This window comes from Vicia villosa, unplaced genomic scaffold (genome assembly GCF_029867415.1).
Source record: "Vicia villosa cultivar HV-30 ecotype Madison, WI unplaced genomic scaffold, Vvil1.0 ctg.000893F_1_1, whole genome shotgun sequence".
Lineage (NCBI taxonomy): Eukaryota > Viridiplantae > Streptophyta > Magnoliopsida > Fabales > Fabaceae > Vicia > Vicia villosa.
Window position 1 is genome coordinate 180257 of NW_026705402.1, and position 18621 is coordinate 198877.

An 18621-nucleotide genomic window follows, 5' to 3' on the forward strand; every position below is an offset into this window, starting at 1 on the left:
AATCAAGACAGTAGGAAAAAGATTCAGCAACTTTACCGAATCTGGATGAGCCCAAAAATATCTCTCACAACTTCTGAATCATCCCTTTTCCTACTCCAATAAACATAGTTCGCCTCCTCTATAAGCTTAAGAAAATGTTGTATCTCACTTCTTGGACCTCTTATCTCCGCTTCTATCACACTCTTATGCTTGTATATTTGCGTGATCCGAGTGACGTTCTCATGATCTCGCTCTTGCAAGGAAATCAATATGTGTCTAGGCGGAACATGTCTCTTTGTCAAACCAGCAACATGCTGCTTCTCATCTATTGTCAACCTACCAACAAATGAATGACCTTCTAATCTATCTGGTAAACCATGATTATGAACTCCACATTTTACATCAATCTTCCATCCAGACCCATCTTTTGTCGGAGTCGATCTTATTTTGAATGGACATCCACATCTCTTAGTAGCACTTTGAGTCTCACTTTTATCCTTATATTTTCCACCTTTATCGCACCCAAATATCACTTTGTTGCTTCTTCCTCTTTTGCCTGTTTCGGCGTCTGAACGCGTGATGATAACGGTCACTTTATTGTTGATTCCGGTCTCTTTAACCCAACGGATAACTTCTTCCCGTGTGACAAATCTCTGTGAAGTTGTGAAAGCATCAGTGGTATCTATAGTTGTCTCGTTTTTTCGACAAATCTGGAGCGGAATTTCCATACCTGAAAAAACATTAAAAAAATCAAAAAATGGAAAATGTATTCCGGATGACTTTTCCAAACTGTTCCGGTTTGTATTCACGAAAACCGGAAGTCTTGGCCAAAGTGTTCCGGTTTGGTTTTTGTATTTTCGGAACAATTTTGAAATGTATTCCGGTAAAAAAAATTGTGAACCGGAAGACTTGAAGATTGTGTTCCGGTTTGTAAACTTGTAAACCGGAAGTCTTACCTAAAGTATTCCGGTTTAGAGGCGCGTAGGGGTGCAGATTTCAATTTTTTTTGACTTTTTGGATGAATGGTAAAATGTAAAATGGTAAAATGGTTATTAATCTTTGAGGGTAAAATTGCCATTTTTAAAATATTGTAGGGGTATGAAGGCAAGTGTAGGGGTAGGAAGTAAAATTTTATGATTAGAGATAGAAATAGACTAGGTTAGACTAGATTTTAAAAGGTTTAAGTCTGACCTACAATAAGTTTAAAAGGTCTAAGTATGACTTATGGACTATTATAAGTTTAATTTTTTGGCCTAACCTAACCTATTTAGCTTTTGTTCTAATATATATACATACATAGGCTAGTCTATTTAGCATTTTTTCTAATATATATGCATACATGGGCCAACCTATTTAGCATATCTCTAATATATATGAAATATAGGTCGGCTATAAGGTTTCATAAGCTTTTTTAATAGCCTAAGCCGGACATATTTAATAAAATAGGCTTTTATAAAGCCTAAGTCTGACCTCTTTATTAAATAGGCATGTCCTGACTTTAAGTAGGCTAGGCTATAGGCCCATATAAGCCGGTTAGGCCTATTCCCATCCATAATAGTGACGTGTGTGAAGAGGTGTATTGAAAAAATTTAAGACAAATTTCATATATATATATATATATATATATATATATATATATATATATATATATATATATATATATATATATATATATATATATATATATTGACACACTTACCAGGCAAACTGGGTTCATAAAAGGGTGTATTGAAAAATTCCGTTTTATGATTTTGAAAATATGTCATTAAAGAAATTATCAAATCGAAGTCGTGAATTATGCCGCTCTCTTTAAGACGTTTTAGGATATTGTCCAAATTTTGCAAGGCAGACGTTCAACAATGACGCCTTCAAGATAAAACAACTCAATTTAAAATTGATATGATTACTATTGTATTATATATAATTGGTTTATAAATACACCTTCAAATAATATCGTTTGACCATCCTAATAAATTTCTTAGACTGGGAGAAATCAGAATAATTCTCTAAAGAGAATTCAATAATGGTCACACTCTAAATACTTTCTCGAATGAGAAAAAATTCAAATAATTCTTTAAAGAGAATCTAAGAAATACTCGGAAGATTCAACGAGTAGAAAGAAAAATGGAGTTGACGCTTCTAAAATGTAGAGTAAAGTGAATGAGGAAGGAAAAAATTCAAAAGTAGTTTTTGGTGTATTTTGGAATGAAACATATGCATTCCTTATACAATAAAATAAGTTAACCAAGATATATAATTTAAGCAATGTGGAACTTAGAATTTTTAGTTTTTCTTACATAATGTTTGAAACTAACTTTAGGCGAATATTAAAGGCCTAGAAAGAATTCCCTCTAGATCCACTCGCATTACTGTCGTTTAGTTGTTTTCTTTATTACTGCTTAGTTATCCTGCTGTTGATTTTTATAGGCGAGTTTTGCATCTATGTCGATTATAAGGAAATATTATTTTGTAGGGTGCACTGTTTTCCCTCTGCACTTTACATAGGGCAAAGGTTTTTAATAATGCCCTCTCACTTTATTATTTTAGAGAATCCATTTTTGTTGGCGATTCCCTTTTTGCAAGAAATCCAAAAGCTCGAGAGAAGATTGCCTTATTAGGCGGTTGAAATGCTGGATCCCTAAGTGGAATTCTAGTCGCTCATTGAGGTGATACAAATATTGGATCCTTAAGTGTGATGTCGCCCGTTGAGGATATTAAAATGCTAGATCCCTAAGTGGGATCCTTGCCATCCATTGAGGCTATTAAAATGTTGGATCTCTAAGTGAGATCCTTGTCGCCCATTTAGGCGATCAAAATGCTAGATTCCTAAGCGGGATCCTTGCCTCCCATGGAGGCTATTAAAAGGTCGGATCCTTAAGTGGGATCCTTGCCGCCTATTGAGGCGATCAAACAACTATCAATTATCCACATGCTCTCGTATGATACAAGATTAAGAGACTCGTGATCACATAAAATAACAAGATCATTACTAGTAGTAGTACTAACGATCATCACTGTAATACGGTAAACTGACTTTATTAAAATGTCACGGTAAGCAAGAGTCGCCACCGACTTTTATTTTATTCAAATTAAAGAAAGGCTAAAAGAACAGAAAAAACCTTTTAAAAGAAATTTTGAGTTCGGGGGGTAATTTATACAAAGGGAAGGTGTAAGGCACCCTTTGCATCTATGGTTTTCCACGGGCTCTTAATTGCTTAGCTCTTTTAGTTTTCAAAAGTTTAGAAATGAAATAAGACTTTAGCTTGTCAATAAGCGTAGCTTTTTGAAGTTTTTTGAGAAAAGAGTAGAAAAGGATTTAAACTAAAGCAAGCAATTAGGAGCTAATTACCTTAACATTGTAAAAGAGTTCTTTTAGCCTTTCGGGGCTATCCATACCATAGGAGGGTAGAAAGTCCTTTTATTTGGAGGTTGAAGGGTCGTCGAAGGTATCGTTCGCCACAAGACTGCCCCTGCCATGAAGGGGGCAGGTAGTCTAAGGGAAGGATAAGAATAGTCATTATTAGGCAACCAAGAGGACACCTCAGCAATCGAAAGGGACTATCACATCATCTTCTAAGCAACCTCGAGGGACGAGATCATATAATCAAAGGCAGCATCGTAGGGACTTATGATCTTTTTGTGATGAGAATGAACTAAGGGCAACATTTGCTGAGGCATCCTCGTATCCGAGGGACTTGACTATTCTACAATGAAAAGGCAACAAGGCAACAGGCAACAGGCAACAAAAGGGGTTACCATAAAAGGTGTGTGGGTGCACAATCACGTGATTCAATTCAGATAATTATCTTGTAATTAATTATTCTAAATTCAGTTCGAGGTTTTCACGCCCTAAATTACTAACCACGCAGTTATAATATAATGCATAACAATTTAAGTGCCTTCAAGGCCACACAATACAAACCAGGAGCAGTTACAAAATATATAGCCATGCGGAAGGGGAAGAAGCAATAATATAACCCAATAAGCAATAGGCTAAACACAAGTAATAATTAAAGAAGAATTAAAGGAGAATGAGTTTAGGGTTACCGAAGGTTTGAGCTTTGATCGGTAGGTTAACCCTGAAAAATGAAGGAAAAATAAAAGGGTGAGTGTAGGAGTAATTCATTGACTATTTGAAGTAAACCCTATTTTGGGCAAAAGGCAAAATAAAATAAAAATGATATTAAATAAAATAAAAAATTTAAAGACTTAGCTTTTCGATCTGATATGGCGTGTAGTCGGAGGATCTTGGTTAACCCTGAAAATTAGGCACGGAGGAAAAAAAATATTAGTGTAGGAGTGATCTAATGACAAACCTCGCAACCCTGATCAGGCACAAGTTAACCATGATTAATAAAATAACAAAAACTAAATTAATTAATTATTGGTTTTCAACCTAATTAATTAAATCGGCCAAAGTACGTTTTCGATTAGATATAAATAAGTATTATAGAAACAAATATATTAACACTAATTTGTAAATTAAATAAGAAAAAGGATTGTAGTAAAATAAAAAAGGTTTATGTAATTAAAATAAAAAGAAATTAAAAAATAACTTAGCTTGGATCGTGTGCTGCGTGGCTGAGAGTCCACATGATAGGCCTTCAATCCGGGTGCGTTGGATCTGGAGAAGCTGAAGATCTGATGGTCATGTCTTGAGGGTCTACCATGTTCACATGTGAGGCCCCTGCGTTGGATCTGAAACAAATGAGTAATAAAAATTACCTGTCGCACTGGGGGATCGAACAGGCATCTTTTGGCTTATCCGCGCGCGACCATAACCATTCCTGCTGCATTAACCATTTGATAACAATATGCCATGAACGAAATATAATAAAAAACAAAACGCTGAGATTCAAACAAAAACTCTTCGCGCCAGACCCCTTCGTCTTCGCCGTTCGCCTGCAGATTCAAGCTCCAACAACACAACAAATAAATGAATTCCGAGGGCATAGAACAACTGCAAATCGTCTTCGGAATTCAATAGTATCCTTGTCTTGGTCCAATTTTGGTTATTTCATGAAGCCCTAATTCAAGAGCTCGTAACCCTAAAAATGGTGAAAGCTTGTACCTGGACTTAAAATAAAATTAAACCATACACAAAGCATTGATATCATGTCAAGAACACAGATATATGATCGATTCATGTGCATCATGCATAAAAGTATGGGATCAAGTTTAAGAAAGTATGGCTTATTAGTGAGACTCCATTTACGTTTCTAGGCGTCCTGGATCGATGATGATGATGGGATTAGCTTCAATATATTCCAAGGAATCGATTAGGATCTCTTGTTTGCCCTAAATCACACTGCAACCTTGGACCCGAATTTGTTTTTTCCCTTGAGTTTCTTAAGCTTGGAACGAGTTCTCTATAGTTACAATCCTCTTTTATTTTTCTCTGAATAAGTCTTGATACTTATAAGGGTTGATTTTAGGTTAAAAGTAGGCAACAAATCCAATTCAATCTTGATATTGAATTTTGATTGAATCTTGATTTTTCAATCATTCCAATTTTGGACCAATTCCAATCTTTTCCAACCAATATGCACGGGCACCAATTTGATATCAATTATAGAGTATCTTGATGATTGGAATGATTAGAAATCAAATATGAATCAAATCTTTTTATATTTTCTTCAAATCCTTGATTTTTAATCATAATTTCAATGAATAAAATTCACTAAAAAATCAAATAATTATCAATAATTCGTGGCTTTTAGTTTGAATATTCTAGATAACTTGGGTAACAAGATTGGATCATAAAAACTTGGACCCATTTGCAAAGAAATCCATTTTGAAGCCTTTTATTTCACATTTTTTCTCTTAAAATCGACCAACTTTGACAAGGCGTATCTCCCTCAATTTTTAAGATATGGAGGACTTCTACGACTTTTTGGAAACCACAAAATGTCGTATACAAGCCACTTTGGGAGCTTTTTTCATTTGAGGATTTTATCTTGATGAAATTGGCTTTGACAAAAAACTGCTTTTGGTTGACTTTCAAAAAGGACCTATAATCTTTTGATCCATATCTCTCAAATGGAGCATTTTTGGACTTGGCTTGTGAGGGACAAAGTTGTAGATAATTAAATTTCCTTCAAAATGAGCTTTGAATGGGAAATTTCTGAGGTTCCATGTGGAAGTTATGGCTGGTCAAAGTTCTGTTGACTTTCTCCTTTGAAACCCTAATTTAGAAACTTTAGGTTTTGTTGATTTCTGAACTTTTCTTGATGAATCATGATCAATCCTTGATCAAATGATGAATTATACTTCAAAATAAGGTTGTTGATAAAAAATCAGGAGTTTTGACTGAACTTTGACCACAATTGACTTTTAGGTCAAACTAGTCGACTGTTGACTTTCTGAGCAATTGAGTGGTCAATCCTTGGAATTGAAACCTGAACTTTGTCATGGTGATATTTTGAAACATCATAAGCCATATGAAATGCATTGGAGCCTTTGATTCATTGGTTTTCTTCAAAGAAATCAAAACCCTAATTCCTTGAGCCATTGTTTAGGAGGGGTGTCTTTGAGCATTGCACTTTGATATGAGTTTGAATAGGAGAAATGGGATGGGCAAATTTTGGGGTATGACAATCATCATGACCTCTTTGTTTAGACTTACCCTTCTTGTCTTTGTCGTCCCTTTTCCACTTATAACAATACTTTTGTATGTGTCTTGTTTTGTGACGATAATGACACTCTAGATTCTTGTATCGCGATTTTGACTTGTTTCTGCTATTCTCTTTGTCACCCTTCGGTTCATTTTTCTGACTTCTCCCCCTATTTTCAATGACAAGTACCTCAGATTGAGATGAAGAACCCTGTGTCTTTATTCTCATCTCCCCATTAAGAATACCACCCTTAGTCGTTTCCAAAGAAATAACACCTCTAGGAGCATAACTTATGATAGAAACCTGAAATGTCTCCCAAGACTATGATAAAGATAGCAATAGAAATAGTTCCTAAAGTTCATCGTCAAATTTGATAATCATTCTTGATATTTGATCAAGGAGCCCTTGAAATTCACTCAAATGATCTAAAATAGAAGTCTGCTCCTTTGCTTCAAACTTATGAATTTATTCAACGAGAATAATTTATTATTCTCTGATTTAGAGGCGTATAAGGACTCTATATTCATCCACAAATTTTTTGCATCCATCTCATTAATAATATGATTATAAACATTATCTTCTACATACTGCCGAATACACCCACATACTTGCAGAAGTTCAAGCTTTCATTCTTCATCAGACACAAAATTAGGCTTTGCGAAACTAAACACCAATAAATGCAATTTCTTCACAGATAGTAAATCATTCATCCTGCGCTTCCACTAATGGTAGTTATAACCATTTAACAATACAATCTTTATATTTGTATTTGACTCCATTATTCAAACAAGTAAATTAACCTAAGAGCAATACACAAGTTAGAGAGACACCTGATACTCATTCAAAACTTTAAGGTGATGAATGCACGTGTCATCTTACTTATAAAATGTTCAAGATTTTTTTACTCATATGCCACAAAAATGAAACAAAAATACCAATTTGTCATAATTTAAAAAAAAAAAAATTCCCATTCTGCCACCTTTTTAGTTATGATTCGGCCAATGGTTGGTTGAACTTATGCATGCATTTTTTTCATGTTGGGGGTCGGCCAAGGGTTGGTTGAACCCTAACTAAGAATTTTTTATTTTGTTTTTTAATTTGTATGAATTTAATTTTAATGTTTTTGAGTTATTAATAAGATTAACTAATTATTTTAAATATTAATTTAATTTAATATATATTTTTAATATAATATTATAATTTTATATAATTATTTTATAATTTATTTAATAATATAATATAGGGTTAAATAAGTTTTTAGTCCCTATAAATATTACAGTTTTATTTTTAGTCCCTCCTGAATTTTGGCAACGGTTTTAGCTGGTTTTGGCAACAGTTTTTTATAAAAACAGTTGTCAAAAGGCAGGGAGAGACTAAAAATGAAAACTGCAATATTTATAAGGACCAAAAACTTATTTAACCCTATAATATAATATAATATCTTCGGTAATTTAATGGCGAAACAGTTGAAACGAGTATACCAAATGCCACACGTGAATTTCAGGTAGTCACATTTTTAGAGCAGGTTTGTCCGAACCTATGAAGGTTAATTCTTTTTCATTTTCCAAAATGCGACACTGTTGAAGAAATGGAATTTGTAATGGATGGCGGTCAATGTCAGCAAAATACAACTCCTCAATCTGAAAAGGAAAACATTATAAATATTTTGAATCAAATTTTAATGTTGTCCATTTCAGGTTGAGGAGGTGCATTTTGCTGAGATGGACCACTGTCCATTACAAATTTCATTTCTTCAACAGTGTGGCATTTTGGAAAACCAAAAAAAAATTAATTTATTAACTAGAATATATTATTAAGTAAATTATAAAACAATTATATAAAATTATTATATTATATTTAAAAAATATTAAATTAAATTAATATTTAAAATAATTAATTAATATTATTAATAACTCAAAAACATTAAAAAAAATTCATACAAATTAAAAAACAAAACAAAAAAACTCTTAGTTAGGGTTCAACCAACCATTGGCCAACCCCCAACATGAAAAAAATGCATGCATAGGTTCAACCAACTCTTGGCCGAACCATAACTAAAAAGGTGGCAGAATGGAATTTTTTTTTCAAATTGTGGCAAATTGGTATTTTTGCTTCATTTTTGTGGCATATAACTAAAAAAATCAATGTTCAACCTCCGCTTTTTTAAACAATATGAGACCAATAATTTACACTTATTTCTCAAGAAAAAAATATTGTAAGAAATATATTTTAAAATGAAGAATCACTTTTTTAAAGAGAGAAACTTTATATTCTTTGCTCCACATTAAAAATGTCCTTCCTTTTTATCTTGATGGAAGAAACGAACTTATGCTTTTCATATTCGAATAATCTTCCACTCCAGAACAAGTATGAAGTAACAGTTCTAAATACTAAAAAGCAGATAGCAGACACAATAATCAGAAAAAATGTTAAGTATAAATCTGTCCTTAATGAGTTGCAGTGTTAGTGTGACTTAATACTTACACAATCTTAAACAAGTTTTGATTTTGTATTAACATTAGAAATTAGTTAGTTAATTAACCACAGAATAGGAAATTTCCTAAAATAGCTTTCAATTCCGTACTCTTTTATTTACTTTTTTCAATCTTAAATTTCACATGTGCAATATGTTTCAGACCATGTTTGCTTCTTGTTACAAATTCATAACAAGATTTTGTGGTACTTTCAGCTTTGGTACTTTTTCAATCTTAATTCTTTTAAAATAAAATTAATTTTGTTTTGATAATTTATTAAAATTATAAACAGTAGTTTTATTTTAAAATTTGATTTTTATATTTAAAGTTATTCTTTAATTAGTTTTTTTTTTGTATGAATATAGTTAAAAGTAAATTAATTTACTTTCAATTCAAATTACTTTTAATTATGATTAACTTTACAAAATTAATTAACTTTACAAAATTAATTAACTTAAATGCATATTTAGAATAGCTTTTCTTTCCTCCCACCATAGATATGTCTACATAGCATTTCACTTTGAAAATGAGAAATTTTAAAGTGTAGTTTCAGATCAAATGTGAGTCCGACACTTTTTGCGTATCCAAACATAACATAAAATAACACACTTAATACTTATCAATTTCAAGAATATTGTTTAATAATAGTATTTTCATCATAATTTTATATCTTATTTTGTTAGTTTATAACTTATTTTTCATACGTTATTTCAAATAGCGTTTTAATTTATAACTTATCATTTTTTCTTCCTTGTTATTTTAACAAAAAAATCATTTTTATCCTTTATAATTTATTTTAATTTAAAATGAGTAATCATGTATTAAATATCTTTTAAATCATTTTATATTTATAAGTTAGTTGAACCGCTAATTTTACCAAACAATTCAATCAACTTATCAACTATGAATCTCAACCATCAACTATAAGCTATAACCTATCAATCATCAACTATAAAAAACTATAGTTATCTTATACCAATATTTTTACCAAACAAATCCTATACCTCAATTTGTATTTTAAAATTTTTGGTGTATAGACATCAAAATTTTCTTGGAGGAAGTGCAAGATAGTTTACAAGAAACTCCTTTGCACTTTTTTAGAATCAAACTATGACAAAAGATCTTCATACATATAATTCATAATTAATTTTTAGTTAAATAAGACTTTTTTACATATGAATTTCTCAATTTTAACTGAAATCATTTTATACAAAAGACAGAATGAAAGTAATGTGCAACACTCAAACCATATTAACTTTTTATAATATTTAAGTAAGTGATCAAACTTTAAATTAAACTGTTAAAATATTTAAATAACCACTTATAAATGTGATTTCAAAAGATTGAATATTTATCACGCGTGCCACACAATATTAATTATTAATCATGTCTTTAAATTTAAAATTATTTGACTAAATCATAATTGTATGATTAATTTTTGAAATTTTCATTCAGCATTTTGGTTAAATTACAGTATACATTAAATTTCCTAATTTGACCTACATTATAAATTCAAAAATATACTATTTTTGTGTCAAATACACTGAATCAGAAAATAAAACACCATAAAGGAAAAAAAAATCATAAATTAATAAAATAGTATAATGATAAAAAATAGTATAATGATAAAAAAAATAAAAAAAATAAAGGAATCAGAATCCCTCACAATAATGATCCTATTGCATCAGTATCTGTGCGTGCGCTGTTAAGCCAAGAACAAGAAAAAGAATTTTAGCAACAAAAAAAAAGCTTCATCACCGATTGGGTTATATCAATATTCTTCTTCGTATTTGCCTCTTATAGCCTCTTTTCTTCGCACTCTCACTATCGTCTTCGTCGTTCTGAGCCAAATAAGGTTTCGCTACTGTTTCTGATTTTGAAATTTTTGAATCTGAAACTCTTTTTCATCTTCCAATTCATCATTTTCTATGACTTTGCAGGTTTATTATACTTTGTGGCGGTTACACATGTTCGTTTTACGTTGATTCAATTTCGGTGAAATTTTGATTCAAGAAGCTATGCAAAAGGATACTACTAGTAGTAGTTCTCCGTCAACTAACACTGGACGGGTTAGGCACCGGAAACGCTCTAATGAGGTTAATTAGTTCTTTAAACTTTGATTTCGAACTTTTAATTGCTGTGTTTTTATGTATTAATTAAAAGTATTGTGTGTTAATAGTTTTTTTTATGTTGAAACTGATTCAATTTGTACTATTGATTAACCTGAAATTTGAAGAGAATGTAAAATTTGTCTAATGTATTTATATCTAAGTATGGAAAGCTTATGATTGGAGGCTAGGTCTATTTTATTTTATTTTTGACTTAATAATAAATCTAGGTTTTATATTTTTATCTTTTGTATTTAGGCTGTGTCTGTGTCGGTTTCAGACACGTGCAAGATATCTGCACCGACACTTGTGATTAGTTTTATTTATTTATTTTTTAAAATTATTACTGGTGTCGCCGTGTCAGTGTCGGGGTCCTGTTCGGGTTTTTAAATTATTACTTGTGTCGCCGTGTCAATGTCGGGGTTGTGTTCGGGTGTCTGCGCTTCATAGTTTGTATTATGTTACTTGATGATTTTGCCTCCATAGGGTGTTAATTTGGCAGAATAACAGTGTGCCATTGTTGTTTTGGCAAAAGTTGTATTTTGGAGTTTCGACAAAATTACAGTGGTCCGGTGATTTTGTGAAACTCATTCTAGGGTTGTTACATAGCGGCTTTGTAGCATTGTATATTCGTGAACAATAGCAAAATATTATTGTCAAACTCACTGCAGAGTTGTTAAATAGTGACGCTGTATAGTAGATTTTGAACAAATTGCTATTGTTCTGTGATACGCTATTTACAACAAAATGTTGTCAAATAGTGACTATAGCGGCGCTATCGCAATAATACATTGCGGAATTTGAAGAAATCACATTTTTTCTCAGTAGACGATTGACAACACTGACTCATTGTGATTCCAAACATGAAATTAATAAGTTGAATGATTTAGGAACGGAATCTCTGCAATATCTGTTTGGAAAAGTTTTCGTATACATTTTGAAAGTGGTTTATTTTACGATGTCTTTATATCAGGTTATTCCAGAAGTTAGTAAATCAAACGGTGCTCAGTTACTTGTTAATGACAAAAGCAAATACAAGTCCATGTTAATTCGTGCATATTCATCCGTTTGGATGATTGGGAGCTTTGTGTTGATCATCTATATGGGTCACCTCTACATTACTGCAATGATTGTGGTCATTCAAATCTTCATGGCAAGAGAACTTTTCAATCTACTCCGCCGAGCTCATGAAGATAAGCAGCTTCCAGGATTTAGGCTATTAAATTGGTAAATATTGTAAACTCATTAATCTCACTGCAAGGAAATTTATTATTTTATGGTTTTCAAATTTCTGCTACCGCGGTGTCGCGGCATTATAGCATGGCAGTTTTTGTGCCTGCCTCCACAACACCTATTATATCTGCCATAGGCTGCCGCACCCTATTTATACGGCAGATATTTGACTCTGCGTCATAATCTGCCATCTGATTTAAAAGAAAAACATGTAATAACTTGTTCCAGTTTTAATTGGCATATCTCATTTCAGGCATTTTTTCTTCACTGCAATGCTATTTGTTTATGGACGTATTCTGAGTCAGCGCCTGGTTAACACAGTAAATTCCGACAAGGTTTTATATCGGCTTGTGAGCAGTCTTATAAAGTATCATATGGTTGTCTGCTATTCCCTGTACATTACAGGTAACCTATGCATATCACTTTTGTTGCTTTAATGTTCATGGGCTGGGTTTTATGCATTGTCCAGTTGCCTAGCAAATTTGGTTTGTAGTTTCTTTAGGATTGCAATTTTACTAATGATTTTGCACCATCGTAAGTACTCTTAAACTTTGATTATCTTCCCTTTTATTGATTGGGTTCAGGATTCATATGGTTCATTCTCACATTGAAGAAGAAGATGTACAAGTATCAATTTGGCCAGTATGCTTGGACACACATGATTCTGATTGTTGTATTTGGGCAGTCCTCTTTCACCGTGCCAAGCATTTTTGAAGGGATTTTCTGGTAATTTAACCAATAAAAGGAAATAATGATTGTTCAATAATTATACCCAAAAAACTTGACTATTTTTGAGGGTTCTTGTTGCATGATATTACAATTCATGATGCTGTTCGTAATCCATGTCAACAACTGTTATGTTAGATGGTATCGGATAGGTATTTGATCCGTAGTAATTACCCGAAAGGATGGTTTAGTAAATTGCATATTTGGTGAGCAAGTAGGCTAAATCACTTGGGAAATTCAGTTCTTTCCAAAACAGTGGAACTGAAGTCTTAGGATAGGAAAAAAGATGGAGAAAATATTAGGGGTTGAGCAATGAGGTACAATTTACTACCGCATGGGAGGTTACCAAGTAATTATACTCTCCTAACAGATGACTTTTTGGAAAACCAATAAAGCTGTAAAATAGGATTACTTGCCGACTTTTCCGAGATGGAGATGAAGTTTTAAAATGAAACACTCTATATTAAGCAAATGTGGAATCAAATAGTCTTTGAAAGGCTGTTGAACTTCTAATTACATTCATAAGCATAAGCTAATTTATTGATGAGAGCAAACAAACAAATGAGATGGGAGATATGAGGCCATACCTTTATGTCTATAATTCTCATTGTTATGTGAATATTCTTGTAAAAAATAATTGAGGGGAAAAGATAAGCGTGAATAGAGGTTAGAATGTTGTAAATAAGTCATTCTCTATTTAAATGGATATATTTCCTATGGAGAATTGCTTATTTACATCATTCTAACCTCTATTCACGCCAATCTTTCCCCCCTCATTTACTTTGGTTGATTGTTGAAGGTATTATTTAATTCATTTTCTCTAAAAATTATTTTCTTGCTTATAAAATGGCATCATCTGACTGCCAAGATTTGAAGTGATTTTGTATGTTTATGTACTATTACATGAACAACACATTTCACTGCTTCATTACTTTTTAATTGAATTGATTTTGTGTATATATGTACTATTACATGAACAGAACATGTCACTGCTCCATTGCTTTTTAATTGAATTGATTTTTCTGTTTTGCTGACTTTTTGTACAGGTTTCTTCTTCCAGCAACACTTATTGTCATTAATGACATTGCTGCTTATTTCTTTGGTTTCTTCTTTGGAAAAACCCCTTTGATTAAGTTGTCGCCAAAGAAAACCTGGGAGGGTTTTATTGGGGCATCTGTTACAACCATCATATCTGCATTTATGGTGAGCAAATTTAATTACTTAATGAAGATAAAACACGTTTTTTGGGGTAATGATTTCATTGATCCAGAATCACTTGTGATGTTATATATATATTCATTATTGTAAACATTTTTGAATGATCATATTTATGGCAATTAAATTCTTGCTTTTAGTCTTTAAGTATCAATGAAGTTATTCTGAACTGGATGCTAATATCATGTACAAAACTCATTTTGCAGCTTGCCAACATCATGGGTCGTTCTCCGTGGTTTACATGTCCAAGGAAGGTAGCTCTCTTGACACCCCATGTATTTAAAGGTCTTTAATTCAACAACCAACTGACTTGTGTTCACATCACCAACATGGTGGGAATAAATGCAGGATCTATCAACTGGTTGGCTTGACTGTGATCCTGGTCTACTGTTTAAGCCAGAATCTTACTCATTGTTAGGATGGACTCCTCACTGGGTAATTACTTGACATTCATCTGAACTTTTAATTCTATAACCTACAACAATATCTTTGCAGTGTATGGCTATGTAGGGTAGTAGTACAAAATTCACCAGATAACTTATCCACACAAATAACATAATTCGAATGCCTCAAACAGCAGGAAAGACATCTAATTTGACTTAGGAGACTCAAAAAACTTGAAAAGCTATGGAATTGGAATGTGAATATAATCTGGATAAAGAAGTGCAGGGATTACTTTGAAAACAGCTGGGTCATACACCCAGACTGCTCCATCAATGATTCACTCTATTGATCCTATCACTGAGTTGGTCATAGGATTTGAAAGCCGACATTTCTACAAACCACTGAATTTAAATTTTCTATTTCTGTTTTGTGGTTCAGCTTATAAAATTTGATTCTACTGTAATCAAGAGAATTCAATCATGCACCCTGAAAATCATATCTTTTGACACACTGTACATTCTTTTGTGCAGTTTCCTTGGAAAGAGATATCAATCCTACCAGTTCAATGGCATGCTTTATGTCTTGGCTTGTTTGCTTCAATTATTGCACCTTTCGGAGGCTTCTTTGCAAGTGGTTTCAAAAGGGCTTTTAAAATAAAGGTACGCTGTTGGCACTTTATTTTTCTGATCAAGATGCGATCATGCGAGAATATATCACCCATTTAAGTCTGAGATATAAATAGATAAAACGGCTGTTCCCATTTCTTGCAGGATTTTGGTGATAGTATTCCAGGACATGGTGGAATTACCGACAGAATGGACTGCCAGGTAGACTTTTGATATACATCATTTAATTTAAATTTATATTTCCAATAACCAAATTTATTAGTCATAGAGGTTAATAGGCTTAATTTTTTAATGGAATTGCCTAGATTAAATGGGATCAACTACCTTTCTTAATATACTTGATTTGATCAATATTTGCTGATAATTCAATCCGAAGGAAGTACAAAATAATTCCAAGTTGGTAATATTTGACTACTTGGGAATATCATGATAAGTAAACTATACTCAAAAGAATCAAAACCATAGTTCTCTCCCACATGTCTGCCCTACCCCAAAAGAAGTTATAAAAAAAAGAACTTCCCAGGAAGAAAATAATGAAGCATTAAAGATGATTAAAGTTCACTTAATTCTAGTAATCGAAAACATTCAGACCTCATTGGATCTTCAACGAACTTACTGAAAATCTTCAATGACTGATAATCATGCAATCAATAGAATGATTTTATTTTAGACCATTTGTGAAAGTGGGTAGAGGTATTTTGCGCTAATATTAGTAATATGTAGTTATATACTGACCTACTTTTGCTCCTTCACATGTCACTAATTTTAACTTAACTCCTCCTTTATACTATTTGTATCTTTAGTCCTTTTCATTTCAATATGGGTACGAGGCTGAAAGTGAAAACTACCCTAGCATCCTACTTTAATGTGCAAGTAGAAGTTAAGTAATATTTAACCAATTTGTCCTTGTGTAGATGGTTATGGCTGTGTTTGCGTATATATATCATCAATCCTTTGTTGTGCCACAAAGTTTATCGGTTGAAATGCTTTTGGACCAGGTATTTTATTTTAAAAATGCTAGCAACACACTCTTTTAAATAACATTTTAAAAGACGTTGTATTGATGGTGTTTACGCTGGTTGCTTCAGATATTGATGAACCTATCATTCGATGAACAAGAAGCTCTGTATAGGAGGCTTGGGGAAATGTTGCAACAAGGAATTGAAAGGATGTCTTAGATCCATTACGAGGTGTATTTGTCCTTTCTCCTTCTATTTGATTCCTTCATTTCCCAGGGAAATGGAAAAAGATACTATTAAATGCGCATTCTATCTTTCGAGTGAAACGAAACAAAAGATTCAGGAACCTGTCAAGATGTGTATAGTGTGTACTTTGACAGTTAAAACATCCCCTTCTGTTTCTCTCATTAATGTTATTGAATATTCTATTGATTGATTTACTTTAACAGCCATTAACTCACTGAATATCTTGGAATATTCAAATAGCCAATGGCAGCCTAAGAGGAACGCCTGTATTGTTACTCAGTTCCTTGAGGGGAGTGTTAACATTTTTAAATTAACTGTAATTTGAATGACTGTTGGATAGTTGATTCCATTGCGATAAACAATAAATCTTGTTCTACACTAACTATATACCTCTCTGTAGTGACTTGTGGTGAAGGGAAACACTAACTATATACCTCTCTGTAGTGACTTAACTGAGTTTATATATTGACTGACATGAGATTGTTTGAGAATTTATAAAAATAATTTATAACATGTCAATAAATTGTTTTCAGCTTATTATCACGATGATTCAAATTTTCTCATAAATTCACCATTTTTAATGTTTTTTATACTATTACTATCACTATCACTTCATACTTTAAGCTCTGATTTTCACTTTGATTTGGTTTTAAAGCTCCTATGCATGATTGTGTTGTTTTCTTGACTTGTCTTCTTTGTTGGGCATTACACAACAGAATTGATTACTCCAAAGTCAAAAGGGATTTTGAACATGATGCAAATTAAATCACTACCAAACCATTCTTGTTGAGTTCTGATTTTCACCTTGATTTGATTTGGATTTAGAGCTCCTACCTTTGTGTTGTTTTCTCGCATTGTTGTCTTTTTTGCTGGGAATTACACTACAAAATTTATTATTCCTTGGTGAAAAAAGATTGAGTATGATTTGATTTAAATATCTATCTGACACTGAGAGTGTGGTGTTGAATTTTATTTTGATAACAAAAGTAAATATACAACTTGCATTACGATTCAATGATTTAAATCTGTATCGATATGAGACTTGAGTGTTATGTATCTAAAATAGTCATAGTCAGATGTGTTTCATTTTACGATGAAGAAAATAAAGTGAGTGAACTAATTTTGTAGATGAAGAAAATAAAGTGAGTGAATTAATTTTGTAAAACTGATTTAGCCAATAAAGTGAGGGAATTAATTTTGTAAAGCTGATTTTGGTTAAAAGTGAGTCGAAGATAAAATTATTTAGTTTGGATAAATTTATGCAAAATAGAGTTGAACAATAAATTTAGTTTAAAATTATTTTAAGTTCAAAAGCTATCAATCTTAATTTCAAATAAAATAAAGTATAATCAATTTTACTAGAGAATAATCAAATATATTAAAATCAATTATATACATTTATGTTTTGCTTAAGAGTTTGGAGGGGAAGGAATGAGAGGATTTTGAAAAAATGAAAGAATTAAGTGAAAAGAATAAAATGATTTAGGTGAGGAGAGTTTTAAGAATTTATTTTTATTCAAAAACTAAAATCTCTTTAATTTGATTGAATTAAAAAATTATATTGGAGGAAGGGTTTAGAGGACTTAGACAAATTACTCAAATATAAATTTTGTTCTTAAAATATTTCAAAAACTAAAAGTATACAAAGTATATACAAATTTTTTTTTTCAAAAAATGTTGAAAATTTCTCAGTTTTAATAAAAAAAATCATTTTCGAAACCTTGTCTTCCTCTACCCTTTGAACTCCCAAATAGAGTTTTAGAATCAATTCTAGATGTTCTACAAATCTTAGATCTAATATGTTGGGCTCCGAGGCCAATCGGGTCACAACAATTCTTTGTTCTGTAAAAATACTTTTTTCACTATCTCATTGTTAATTTTAAATTATTTTTGAAAATGTATTGCTCAGATATTGCCACTTAAATAGCTTCTTGCTAAACAAATTTTTAAATAGAGTTTCATATATGTCATACTTTTGAAAAGATTGAGTTATAGAAAGACATAGGAAATGCTACTTACTCTACTAATGTATTATGGACTAGGTAGATCCAATTTCG

The 18621-nt window shown here is 31.9% G+C and overlaps 1 protein-coding gene across 1 annotated transcript; it reads left to right on the forward strand.

The window, feature by feature from the left end:
* The first annotated feature begins 10741 nt into the window (after positions 1 to 10741).
* LOC131632004 (phosphatidate cytidylyltransferase 2-like) lies at positions 10742 to 16946 on the forward strand. Its single transcript, XM_058902768.1, has 12 exons — positions 10742 to 10922; positions 11008 to 11163; positions 12149 to 12402; positions 12662 to 12813; positions 12993 to 13134; positions 14181 to 14337; positions 14556 to 14603; positions 14698 to 14784; positions 15264 to 15392; positions 15504 to 15560; positions 16274 to 16357; positions 16448 to 16946. Exons 2-12 carry the CDS (start codon positions 11086 to 11088, stop codon positions 16535 to 16537), a joined length of 1278 nt encoding a protein of 425 aa, XP_058758751.1. The 5' UTR covers positions 10742 to 10922; positions 11008 to 11085; the 3' UTR covers positions 16538 to 16946.
* The last annotated feature ends 1675 nt before the right edge of the window (positions 16947 to 18621 follow it).